Source organism: Triturus cristatus, chromosome 12, assembly GCF_964204655.1.
Source record: "Triturus cristatus chromosome 12, aTriCri1.1, whole genome shotgun sequence".
Lineage (NCBI taxonomy): Eukaryota > Metazoa > Chordata > Amphibia > Caudata > Salamandridae > Triturus > Triturus cristatus.
In genome coordinates, this window is record NC_140595.1 from 40,327,483 (window position 1) to 40,340,717 (window position 13,235).

Consider the following 13,235-nt stretch of genomic DNA (forward strand, 5'->3'; position numbering starts at 1 on the left):
AAGCAGATGTGGAGTTAAAAATAGCAAATATATACTTATTATGAACATGTAGTGGGATGCGATAAGTGGCTGTAATATTTTTATGTCATTATGGCAGACCTCGATATAGTGAACTACAGCTGCGCAAATTTTTTTACAGGTGTACATTCCCGTTGTGTATACCAAGCACGAGTTTACACTCTTAAGTAGAGGAATTTGCACACTTAATTTCAACTCTGTATCAGAAATACCACTCTCACACTGCTCAAATAACTGTCCTACTTAGTAATGGTACTAAAAAGAGCTCGAGTACATGCCTGAGGTCATGTTTTTCACTTTAAATTTAGAACTGTTTTCAGACATTTTGAGAAATATTGGCCAGCGCTCACATGAATAATAAAGACGTTACGAAATAAATACAACAAAATACAGTTTTCAGAGGCTTGACATATTTCTTAACGAGAAAAAAACACACAGCTGGAAACGTGCTGCATCCGATTCTACAGAAAATTAGAGAAGCTATGATATCAAGACACCTACAGTGAAATAGTCTACTCGACAGGCGTCACTCTATAGTCCTATTTACTCTTGTAACACCCCCCCCCATCCCCCCAGGATATAGAAGTCCATCTACACGATAGCACGGGGAAAGTAGGCATTGAAATAAAACAAAAGATGTATTGCATGTCCCACTGTTGTCCTTGAAAATGAAAATATTGAAGAATGAATGCACATGGGACACTACAATTCTGAAATGTCAGCTGGGATACAGCCAATCGTCTATATGAATTCCTGTAAGTGGCAGCAATAGGCCAAAGGAGCTTTACATTTTAGATTACGTCCCATGACGTCTACGCTGCTGTTTGATCTTTTATTTGGTGCAACCTTCAATAATTTATAGATCACAGCTGACATTACAACTATCGTTTAAAATTAGGAATTTGGGGGTAATAAGAAACAGAGTGCGCTCGCTTTTAAGTTTTCACCTAGCCATATAAATCTTCCATTGACGAGATTTGGGTTGAAAGGGCTGCTTTTTATGACTTCCAGGTCACACGTGCTCATTGTGTCAGTCTCCAAAGCGGAGCAGGGTGCGATCTCCGTCTTCCGAGTGTCGCTTCTCACTGCAGACCACATCAGGCAATCTGCAGGCAATTTTCAGGTCATTTTCATGATGACAGGTAGAGCTCAGCTTGAGTTTCATTAGCCGTTTTACGGCGCACGAATCAGAGAAGGAAACGCAGAAGTCTTTCGGAGCCAACTAAGTACATTCAACGGGGAGTTAAGGGTTCAGCCGACGAGACCCGAGTTTGATTTTACAACATGGGGTTTAGGAGGGGAGGCGGGGGGAGGGATGCAACAGTTTAATTACTGCAACGTAAAGATGTGAGGAGAAGACTGAAAACAAACTTTAACAAACACGTGTTTTAATAAAATGGCCCAGGCGCGTCGGAAAGGTAGCCGAAGAAATGGCAGCAGTGCTGAAAATTAGAAACCTGCCGTTTATTGACTTTATTTGAGAATGCAATGCATCTACACATCAAAAAAAGAATTAATGGTTTCATTTAGATAAAGGTAGCTTAAAACGTGCAATGCCCTCCCGTGAACCACGTCACAGCTATTTGCTGGGTTAACAATTGTGTCCAGGAAATATTCTGCACAGGCTGGGTTACAGACAACCATGGCGCAACCCAAAAGGGTAAAGACCTTCACCGCATATAACACACTGCCAAGATCTTTCATAGTGTCCAACTCAGTTCACACTGAAGTCACTATTGATAAACTAGATGCTGTACAAATCTCTACCAACTATGAACAGCCAAACAACCACACACAACCAGTGGGTGGAAACCTCAGAACCGCGCCAAAGGAGCAATCGCTGATACGTAACATAACCACCGCATGGGAAGAAGCACTGACGTGCCTACTTGGATGGTGCAATGCTTGTGCATCTTCAAGACTGTGCTGTTGCCCGGGCATTCCAAGTAAACTAAAGAAGTCTGATAGGCTTTGATAAACTTGATTAATGATCATTACTGGAAACGAGGCCATGCAACAGGTCAAGCCCTCATCACCGCCTTAATTTCCCAAACCCAAGCACTATATATTCATAGTGCCAGGTATCAAAGTCCTGGGTGAGCTGTGGACCATCATGTTTCATTTGCACAATTCTTGGCAAGAGGTGGGCACTGTCACTCGTTTGTGGGGAACCGGGCTTTGACCAGAGCAAGAGGGAGAAAGGTGGGAAGGGGAGAAAGGAGGAGGAAGAGAAAGCTAGGAAATAGGGACCTGCCAGAGTGAGATAAAGAGAGAAGTATTGCAGGCAGGTGGATGACAGAGGCATGAGGTGAACCCCAGAGTAGGCAGCACTGGTATTCAATAACCGTGGCGTTCATCAGTGCCTGCCGCGGCAGCCTAAGAAAAACTTTAGGCCCTTGCGCTTTTTTTCAAACAAATGAAGCACTGGGGTCATGAACTATTACTGGGCTCTGGCCCATAGATAGGCCGCTTTCCTTCCCACTTTTATTAGTACGGGTCCTAAGGGTAAAGAGCACAGGTGGCATACATTCTCTGCTTCTTACTAGTCAGGGAAATGGGGAAGAGAGGCAGGGTTTTTTTTCTCCCATGCCAGTGATAGCATTAATGAGGGTGCGGTCTTCTTTTATTAGCATCATATTAAGGAGCACAGCAAAGGCAAGTGCCTTTGACATTTGTTCGTGGTGGGTTATGTCATTTTTTAAGGACAGACATTCGAATCCTTTTTCAACCTGATTTTGTGACCTAGAAATCTAAACTAAGGTAGGGAGCTCTCTAGCCCCAATATTCCCTCCCTAGTCCAATCTTTGAATGATCCCCAGTGCATGCTACGACGTATAAAAGATTCTCCTGATGTTGTGTGGGTTGGAGCAAAAGGAAGAGCTAACTGGAGCATTATTATATTAATTCTGAACATCAGCGATTAGGCATTCGTGACACGGTTTGCATTTTTGTTTGCAGGGTACTACAATTGAAGTAAACTAGTTGCAAATAAAGAAATTCGTTTTCGCACAAAATCTTGTACTTTGAGGATGTTTTGTGCTTTTTTTTAGGTTCTACCAGGCGATAAATTATAGCACTATCTCCAGCCAATCGAAGAGAGGAGAAGCAAAGAGAGAATTAAGGGATTTGCCCAAGATTCTACCTGTGATGCTACACAACTCATCAGCAAGAGGGGAGCACCAAGGCCGAAGAGAGCATATCCTGGGACGCTAAAAGCTATCTTACGAGAAAGACTTTCCATCAGTAGCACACACGTTCAAGTTTTGCAAAACATCTCATGGTCTTTTCCAGCTCTCTCTAGTTTCGATGCTTTGCTGTAACGAGATGTCAAATACCTAGAGACGCAATCATTTCGGACAAAACACAGACCTTGATTGATGGCATTTCTGCTGTTTATAAGATAATCAAGAAAGAGTAAACCAAAAATATCTCAAAGCCAATGAAAGCAAACCTCCCTGCTCCCCAGAGAGCCTGGAGGAGGAAAGTCAAACAAACTGTTACTGGTGAAAAGCCTATTCCTTTTTAAGTCCAACATACTCAAATTGACTCTTATTTATAAAGCACTTCACGTGGACAAACACAACTTTGAATCTTTGCCAATTTTGGGTTGATTAGACAAAAGGCACAAAGAGGCTAACTTGCTGAAGCTCACACATTCTTTGAGTGAAGAACAAAGCTTTAAATGCCTGAATCTTATACTCCGGGAAAATGTGAACACTGGGTGGTGGTGGGGGCCTTCCTACGTGCAACTCCCAATCACTGCCTTACACACTGTAACTCCCTGACGTTGACAGCCCCTTCGGTGTGTTTTAGTGGTTGCACATGCACAGATTGCCAGTAGGAAGTGGACTATACAAGAAAACCCTTTATACGCGTTTCCGAGTTGTGATCAACTTTCTTGTCATGCAATTGCATGTCCCTGACACAAACAGTGCCTGTTCCATCAATTGCCTTTTTCTGCGATAAATATTTCAAAATGATGTATGATGTGCTTATTAAAACATATTCCCAGGTTTCATTGGGATGGAATACACCGTCATTCTTTGTCTTTAAACATTATCGTAGATAATGTCAGATTCTCAAAAGTGATCAATGGGGACCACTTAAAAGTAATGTCCTCGATGCGTGACTAAAGCTGGAGCGGCGTGGGAAGCAATAGGGCAAACTTCTCCCACTGCACTCGCTAACTGATGGGTCCCTTCTAAGCGGAGAGATGATCGCTTGATTTCCTTCTATATTCAGTCCATTTCAGTTATACATCAGGTACTGAGCCAGCATGTTTGAAATGATTGAGGATACTCTCCACGCAAAAAGCAGTTTGTTGAGCGCTTGTAGAAAGCATGCACTGTAACTCGTATACTAGAACACACTGGAAAAACACATCAACCAGTAAAGAATGCTTAACAAAACTACAGTCTGGTGAATCAATTCCAATGCCTGATCCAGTAAATACCCCTTGCAGAGCAAAGTAAGTATTGTTGTTCAACACCATTGGGGTGAAATATGTATCATGATGATGGAGCATGTACTAAACTCTTGTATTACAGCTGGGCTTTGGCAGTTCGCTAGGGAGATGGCATCCTTGGCTATCAATGTGTTAATATATTTTTGTTGCATAATTCTGCAATTACTCGTGTCACTTGTTGAGTTTCCTAGACCAGCACTTTCTTTTCACATTAGACTGCTTGTTCTGCCATAGAATATCCAACATGAGACATTTTCCACATAGTTCATGTCCTGAGGAGTCAACAACCACTTTTATGCGTAGGGCTGTGTCGGCCGTCTCTGTGACTAGGCCTGCTTTTATTCTGATCATCTTGGCATTCCCACAACAGCGGTAAAGTGGACCTAAAGATCCTCCTCGTTTTATTTCTTCACCTATTGGTGTGGCCTGTGGCTAGTACAGATGTCTGGCCGCTCTTTTGTAGAATGATATTCCAAAAGGCTCAGCAATAGTAACCGCATGTCATATCTGACCGTCCTTTGTAAGTGCCATTACATGGTACGCAAATCTATATTCATCACAGAAAAGATGGAAATCCATCCTTATCTCCTCCCCTGTCGCAAAAACATCACCCACATCCCAAAATAACTCTGTGTGTACCACATCGATACATATGTTTCACACACGTTTATGAATTGGTTGTGGATCACATTACCCTGCTCCTTGCAAATACTTACACAGGGTGCATCGAACACCAGGCTGCAAGCCATTGCATGATGATCGCCATAAATACACAAGCCAAAACTTGCATCAAGTCCAACACCAATATAACAAAATTGAAAAAAAGCGACTGTTTTAAAGGAAATGAGGAACTTTATGTGTTTTCTAAAAGAAAAAGGTCTGATGTAGCCCCGGCCAATATCTAGGGTGTGATTGTGGTAAAATAGGTATTTAAGGTTCACTCCTTGTGTAAGTCCTCTACGTTGGTTATAAATACCTTTCCTTGGACGACAAAGTAATATACTGGTTTTACAGATCTATTGTGCAGGTTTCCTGATCCTCAGACGGACCTTCGTTATAAGCACCTCTGAAAAAGAGAGAGCGCCGTAGAAGAAGGAAGAGGGGAAGAATGAAGAGGTTCAACCCTGTCCATTTTACAGCTCTTTGAACAATTAGTGCATCATTTAGAATTTGTTGGAGCAGGACTACCACCATAATTCAGCAGTGCTCCTCCTGCCTCACCAAACAAGTACTTCTCTTGCTTTATTTACAGCCGCTGGAAAATGCACTTACTTCGCTAACTTGAACCTCTAACCTGGCAGTCCTTCCGCCTAAGGCAGGGCTTTAAGTGGGATGAGAAAACTGGGGGGGTCTCTTAAAGGGCGTGGCCAATGTAAATAAGGGTGTGTCATAAAAACACGTAAGCGAAAAAAATCTGTGCTTAGCATAGGGTGCCACCCAACTTGTATGTTGCTGTTTCTGTCATTGCATCGAAATAAATGATACAACAAGTAACATCATACCTACAACAAGTCACGACTATTGGCATTGCCAAAGGTTGTTAGTTGCATAAGATAAATAAGCAGCAACTATGACTTGTATATAATATTGAATAAGCTTCGACTTAAATGGTTACACCGCAACAATGTTGCAGCTCCCATTTTCAAAAAGAGAAGGGAAATCAAGAGAGAAAATGACTCTCTAAAGGATTTCCCTTCCCCTACAACACTCACCTGGCATGACGTCATGCAATAACTTCTCCACTAGCGAGAAGTGAGCAGTGTGAGCATGCCACATCGATGTGCCTGCTGTCACTGCAGTCCGCCTGTGCCAGGGCACAAAACAGAGCCCGACAGAGACCCGAGGCCCCCTTTAAAAAACTTCCGGTGCTCAGCACCGGTGACACCCGGCCCACCTAAAGCCCTGGCCTAAGGGCTGCCATGTCAGAGTGAGAGTTGTTCCATCCTATGAGGTGGCCCTCATGAATTTACTTCGCCAGGATCGGTCAAGAGAAAACCCTCTGCACATCAGAGCAATTTGTTTTTCGTTTAGAGAAAATAAATTCTGCTTTGGGAGTCAGTGTTCTCTAAACCAAAAGTTTGCTGAGTAGTGATTTAAACCCACTCTGTGAATCTGCCGCGTTCTGAGGTGATGCGCCACAGCTGTGACTCTCTTCATAGCACAGAGATCCCCCATGATGCACAGAGATCTCTAATCAGGGTGGGCATCCCTCCTTCATAGTGCCGCCATCAAGCCCCACAGCAGACTGTCCCCGGGCTCTAAATGACATTTTTGGTAGACGTATAGCGCAATAGACAGCTTAAGGCATATATTAGGCTAGGAGTTGTCTCAACATACTTTTCCCACGCACACTATACACTCTTCATATTGTATCTCACCATTTGGTTGGCCTTATAATGACAGAGCCGCTCTCAAGTATCTTTGTAGACTATGTGTATCTTGGTTCTTTTATGTCTTTCTCTAGATTCCTTTCCATTGAGATAATATTCAATCATGTACTGGGGCAAAACCACAGTTTCCATGAACCAGCTGAAGAGTCTAATTTGAGAATGTCTTTGTTGACCATGGTGGCTGGTGCATCCCCTCAAGACCTCAACATAAACCTTCAACCATTCTAGTCCATTCTTTTTGCATTCTCTATTTTGTCAATAATGTAAATTCCAGGGCAATACCTCAATTAATTGGTTTGCACCTTTGCTTCGAATCATTTTATTTTTGATAACGCATAGTGCACGATATTATTGCAGGTTAAACCTATCTTAAACTTCCGGGGAAACTGCCAATCTGCACAAAATATTCCAATATTTCATATTGCCCCAATGTTTTTGCTTGTCAGAGGGAATGTGTGGCTGCAACTACAAAGCCAATTAAAAGCCTAACGAGAGCGTGCATGCTCTGTCCCCATCTGCATAGCTAAATTATTCTGGCACCACTAGTCTTAATTGGCTACTTGTTTTAGCTCCCCCCTTATGCAGTTAAATTGTTTTGGCACCAATGGTTGCCAGAGGCCCGTACAGGTGCAATGATTCCAACATGCTGTCCATTTATCACCTCCAAGAAATGGAATGTTCTGTTATTAAAACATCATTCTCCTTTATTGGGATGGTAAACAACACAGAAACATAATCTTAAAAAGCATAAGACATACAAAAAGGAGTACGGTTTGTAGCAAACCAAAAGATATTTGCTCTTATTTGGAGTTGTTGAGCAAATGTCTAGATTTTAATAGGCAGGGCAAGTACCATTAGCTCCTCTTCCTTCGGTGGTAAATGACTGCCAATTTGATTATGTGTGTGTCATGAAGAACAACTTACTTACCTTCGGTAATGCTTTTTCAGGTGGATACAGTATCTGCCTGTGGATTCCTCACCTTTTGAATTACCCCTTTGCAAAGCATTCCACGGAAACTTTTCTACATAACTCTCCCACGTCGACGAGAACGTTACAATGGAATGGCTCAGATCGCAACCCCGCGCAACATCATCGGAGCCATAAGAAGACCATGTCGGCATGCTGACATCAGTCCCATCCACTTTTTTTCGTGCCTTCGAGGTGAACGGGTGAACTGACAACATTTCAAAAGTATACACAGTATTCAGAAACCAAGAAAGAAACAAAAAATTCTAAAACAGACATTTCAGAGTGAGAAATACTACATCATTCCAAGTATTTCAAAGTAAAATATATGACTCACATGTCCATTATTTTTCTGTATAAATAGGCAGGCAACAGGTAGGCCGGTGGGGCAGTGAAAAATTCAGAGGCAGATACTGTATCCACCAGACAATGCGTTACCAAAGGTAGGTAACTTTTTCTTCTGATGGATACAACTGCGTGTGTATTCCACACCTTTTGAATTGAATCCCCAAGCAGTCCGGTTCTCGGAGGAAGGTGCCTGCCTATCTTATACTAAAAAATCTTGCAGGACAGAATATGCAAAGTGACCATCCCTCCACACCGCCGAGTCTAAGCAATAATGATTCGCGAAAGTGTGGAGGGAGGCCCAAGTGGCTTCTTTTCAGATGTCTACCACAGGGACACCTCTAGCCAAAGCAGAAGAAGACTTAGCTCTGCTGGAATGAGCTCAAATAACTTTAGGAGGCTCCTTCTTGGCCAAGGTGTAGCAAATCTTGATGCAGAGGATGATCCACCTGGACAGCCTTCTCTTGTGGACAGCCTTGCCCTTCATTTTGCCCACATATCCAATGAAGGGTTGGTCGACCAACCTGAAATCCTTAGCACTATCCAGATAGAAGCGGACCTCCCTCTTAGGGTCCAGGCGGTGAAGTCTCTCCTCCTCCTTGGAAGGGTGAGGGGTAGGGTAAAAAGTGGGTAAAGTGATAGATTGCCCTAGGTGATAGGGAGTGGCCACCTTAGGTAGGAAAGCAGCTCTGGTCCTAAAAACCATCTGATGCACATGAATTGAGGTACATGGGGGTTTAAAGCTAAGGCCTGCAGCTCACTAACCCTCCTAGCAGAGGCAATTGCAATCAGAAATATTGTCTTAAATGCTAAGAATCTCAATGGACAACTATGCAGTGGTTCAAAGGGAGATCTCATCAAGAAAGTAAGGACTAAATTCAAATCTCACTGAGGCATGATAAAGGAAGTAAGAGGAAACCTATCAGTGAGACCCTTAATGAATCTCATGACTATGGGAGATTTAAACAAAGAGGGTCGGTCTGGTAAGCAAAGAAAAGTTAACAAGGCACACAAGTAGCCCTTGACCCTGTTGTGCTAGGGAAGAGCAACTGCGAATATCAGATAAATGGGCTCATAAAGGATCAATTGATCTCTCTCCGCACCATTTTACAAACCTGTCCCAACTACCAGAGTAGACAGATTTGGTGGAGTGTCTTCTGGCCGATAAAATAACATTCAGCACATCCGGCAAAGAGCTCAGGTTGCCCATTCAATCTCCAGGCATGAAGGTGCAAGCTCTGGAGGTGGCGGTGTAAAACCTGCCCCAGCGACTGCAAGAGGGGGTCTGCCCTGAGAGGGAGACGGAGCTGAGGGTGCGATGAGCGGTAAAGGAGGTCCGTGTAACACACCCTTTTTGGCCAGTCCAGAGCGATCAATATGACTTTGGCCCGGTCGTTGCGAATCTTCCTCAGAACTCGAGGAAACGCGCAAAGAAGCTGTGAGTCCCAGTCTAGCTGAAACGCGTCCCCCAATGATCCCCGCATCGGATACTGGAGACTGCAGAATGACAGACGGTGCACGTTCTCGTGAGTGGCAAAAAGGTCCAACCAAGGAAAACCCCACATCCTGAAGATGTAATGGACCACCTCCGGATGGAGACGCCACTCGTGATCGGCCAAGTACTGCCGACTGAGACTGTCGCACACACATTCAGCTCTCCGGCCAGATGATTCGTAATCACGCAAATCTGATGGCCCTGAGCCTAGGACCACAGCACCCCAGGACCACAGTCGCAGAGCCTCTCTGCAGAGAAGATACAACCCTACTCCTTCCTGTGTACCGCATTGGGGTAGAGTTGTCAGTCAGGACCTGAACTGGCCGACCACGAAGGAATGGAAGAAAGGCCTTGAGACCCAAACGTATTGCCCGCAATTCTAGAACATTAATGTGGAACAATCTTTCCTCTAAAGACCTTTGACCTCCAGGTCCCCCAGATGTGCTCCCCACCCTAGAGTGGAGGCATCTGTTATCACTGTGGCTACTGGAGAAGGAGGTTGAAAAAGCTTCCCTTACGACACGGGTTGTCTGAAACACTCCACCATAACAGCCCTGCTTAGGTGTCTCTGGAGATTCTGACCACCTGAGATCCTCGTTGTGCTGAAACCCCTGCTTGCGGAGGCACCACTGGAGTGCCCTCATGTGCCAGCATGCATGGTTGACCAACAGTATGCAGGAAGCAAATAGACCGAGCAGGCGTAAGACCTTCAGGACTGTACCAGCTGTTCCATCTTGAAAAGTTTGAATCAAATCATGGATATCTAGAATCCTCTGAGGAGGAGGGAAAGCACGACTCACAGTAGTGTCCAGTACTGCCCCTATGAACAGGTTGCGCTGAGAGGGCACCAGGTGAGATTTGGGCACATCTATCGAAAAACCCAAGTTGAACAACAGTCGCATTGTTACCTGCAGGTGATGCAGCCCCATCTCTGGCGACTTTGCCTTGAGCAGCCAGTCATTCATGTAGGGAAAAATAGGAATACCCAATCTTCTAAGATGCACTGCTACCACCGCCATCACCTTCGTGAAGACCGGTGGAGCAGTTGTAAGACCAAACGGAAGGACCGCAAACTGGTAGTGCTGAGATCCCACAGTAAATGGAGATTCTTCCGATGCGACTTGGGGATGAGAATATGAAAATACGCATCCTGTAAATCGATCGACGCCATACAGTCTTCCTGATGCAGCACCAAAAAACCTAAGCTAGGATCAACATCTTGAATTTCTCCGGTTTCAGGTAAAAATTCAAGATCCTGACGTCTAGGATTGGTCTCAATCGCCCGTCCTTTTTGAGGATCAGGAAATACCGGGAGTAGCATCCCTGACCCCTCTCCTGCTCCAGAACAACCTCTATCGCACCTTTCTGTAGGAAAGAGAGAACCTCTGGTTGCAGGAGCAACAGATGGTCCTCCGAACACCAGCCCTGAGGAGGGGGGAAAGGAGGGGGAACCTCCTGGAAAGGAAGGGTGTTTCCATTTTCTACGAGACCCAAAACCCAGAGATCTGATGTAACAGATCTCCAATTTTGTAGAAAATGGGACACCCGACCTCCCATGGGACAAACATGCTCTAAGATGGGGGATCTAGAGCTGCTTCCCGGCTGTACCATTTGGGGGAACGGGAGAAGGGGAGGAGACTAGCTGACGAGCTGAGCCTCGTAGGGGACCTCTACCCTCTACCTTTCACTCTGTATGATCTGTACAGTGGATTCACCTGTTGCTGCTGCTGCTGCTGGGCCCAAAAGGAAGGAGACTTGCTAAACCCACAAAATCTGCGGTAACCAAAGCCTCTGGACAGAGTCTGTAGGCCCAACGATCTAGCTGTGGCCCTACTATCCTTAAAGCGCTGTAGCACTGAGTCCGCTTTAGTACCAAAGAAGCGAGAGCCATCAAAAGGCAAGTCCAAAAAGATGGCGTGCAAATATGAAGAAAAACAGACCCTCTTAGCCAGGCGTGCCTCCTGGTTTCCACTGAGGTACCCATCACTCTAGCAACAGAGTCTGCTGTCTCAAGGACAGATTGTATGACTTGACGGGCTGCAGCTTGTGTGTCCGGCAGAACCTCCACAAAATGGCCCTGAACGTCCTCCGGAAGCTTGGGGATCACTTTCTTTGCAGAATCCTTCGAAGTGTGAATGTAGCGTCCCAGCAGATACGTTGCATTTATGGATTTTAGGGCCATACTGGCTGAAGAAAACACCTTTTTAGATGATTGTTCTATCCTCTTAGATTCCCCATCTCCAGGCGTGGATGGGTAAGAGCCAGTAGACTGCTTAGTAGAGCATGATGCCTCAACTACTAAGCTCTCAGGGGATGGGGTTGCAGATATGAAAGTTGGATCCCCAGGCTTTACCTTGTATCTTCTTGCAACTGATATGGACACAGAAGGGGCAGTCATTGGCTTGTGCCATACCTCTAAAATGGGCTCAGTCAAAGCCTCATTAAAAGGAAGCAGAGGCTCTGTTACAGATGAAGGAGAGTTAAGAACTTCTGTCAGGATGTTAGACTTAAGCTCTGCAATAGGTGACTGTAATTCAAGCAGATCAGCTGCCTCCCTTATTATGGAGCGGTAAGAAGGGACCTCCTGTGATTGAAGGCCTTTTGGAGAAGAGAATTCCCACTCCGGAGATGAATCCAAACCACTCGTCTCCTGCAGTCCTTCAAATTCTTGCATAGAGTCAATAATCTCCCATTCTTCAGCCTCTTCCTGCCCCTGGTACTCTTCCTCTGCCAGCAGCCTCTCTGCCTCACTTCTGGATCTCATTCTGGGTAACTGCATTGGCGGCACTAGAGGCGGCACCGGTGACTTTGGGACTGGCGTCGAAGGAGGGTCGAAGGAGGCTCCACAGGGTTGGCTGAGCCGAGGCCGAGACAGCACCCGAGAATACTCCAACTGTCCTCTTACCTCCAGGGATTGTACCGGCGTCGAGAACCTCGGCGTCGGGAGAGGCCAACTCCCCGGAGTCATTGGCATAAAAGGCATGAATGGTGCCTGTGCGGAGTGAGGTGGCAAACCTCCAAGGGAGTATGACAGCAGTCCCAAGGGGTCAACAGGCATGCCAGTACGGTTAGCCGCCCTGGCAAACATGCCGAACATCGCATTCAAGAAATGCAAAGGATCCGTACCTGGAGTGGGAAAGGGGGGGGGGGGTACGGATCTTGTACCGCCGGTTCAGGGACAGCTCGAGGAAGATGTAAGACTGGTTCCGGTTGCGGCACCGGAGACACTGGAGCTGGGGTGGTCGGAGGCAAAGGCGTCACTTCCCTGGGCACCGGAGAACCTCTTGAAGCCCCGAAGCGCCGGAGTCACCTGAGGCGAAGGGGAAGGTGAGACTTCATCCTTTCTGTGGCGCAGGAGTACCGGGGACCCCGACTTCGGTGACTTATCTTTAAACGAATAATGTCAGGAACCATGACGTCACTTTTTCTTGTGTTTCCTCAATGACTTTGAGGTGTGCGGAGTTGGAGACTTAGACTTCGATCTCGTCCTTTTCAGGCCCCTCTTCTGCTTCTTCGCCCTGACCATGAACAACTCGGCCTCCCTCTCTTTGAGGG

At 45.6% G+C, this 13,235-nt stretch overlaps 1 protein-coding gene across 4 annotated transcripts in view; it reads left to right on the forward strand.

The window, feature by feature from the left end:
• Positions 1 to 4,049, forward strand: part of CRLF1 (cytokine receptor like factor 1) — a 136,616-nt gene extending 132,567 nt beyond the window's left edge. For all 4 annotated transcript variants that reach the window (XM_085639394.1, XM_085639393.1, XM_085639395.1 and 1 more), the window contains one exon: positions 3,069 to 4,049. In XM_085639394.1, coding sequence (XP_085495520.1) covers positions 3,069 to 3,092 — 24 coding nt within the window. In that variant the 3' untranslated portion in view covers positions 3,093 to 4,049. The remainder of the gene's footprint in view (positions 1 to 3,068) is intronic.
• The last annotated feature ends 9,186 nt before the right edge of the window (positions 4,050 to 13,235 follow it).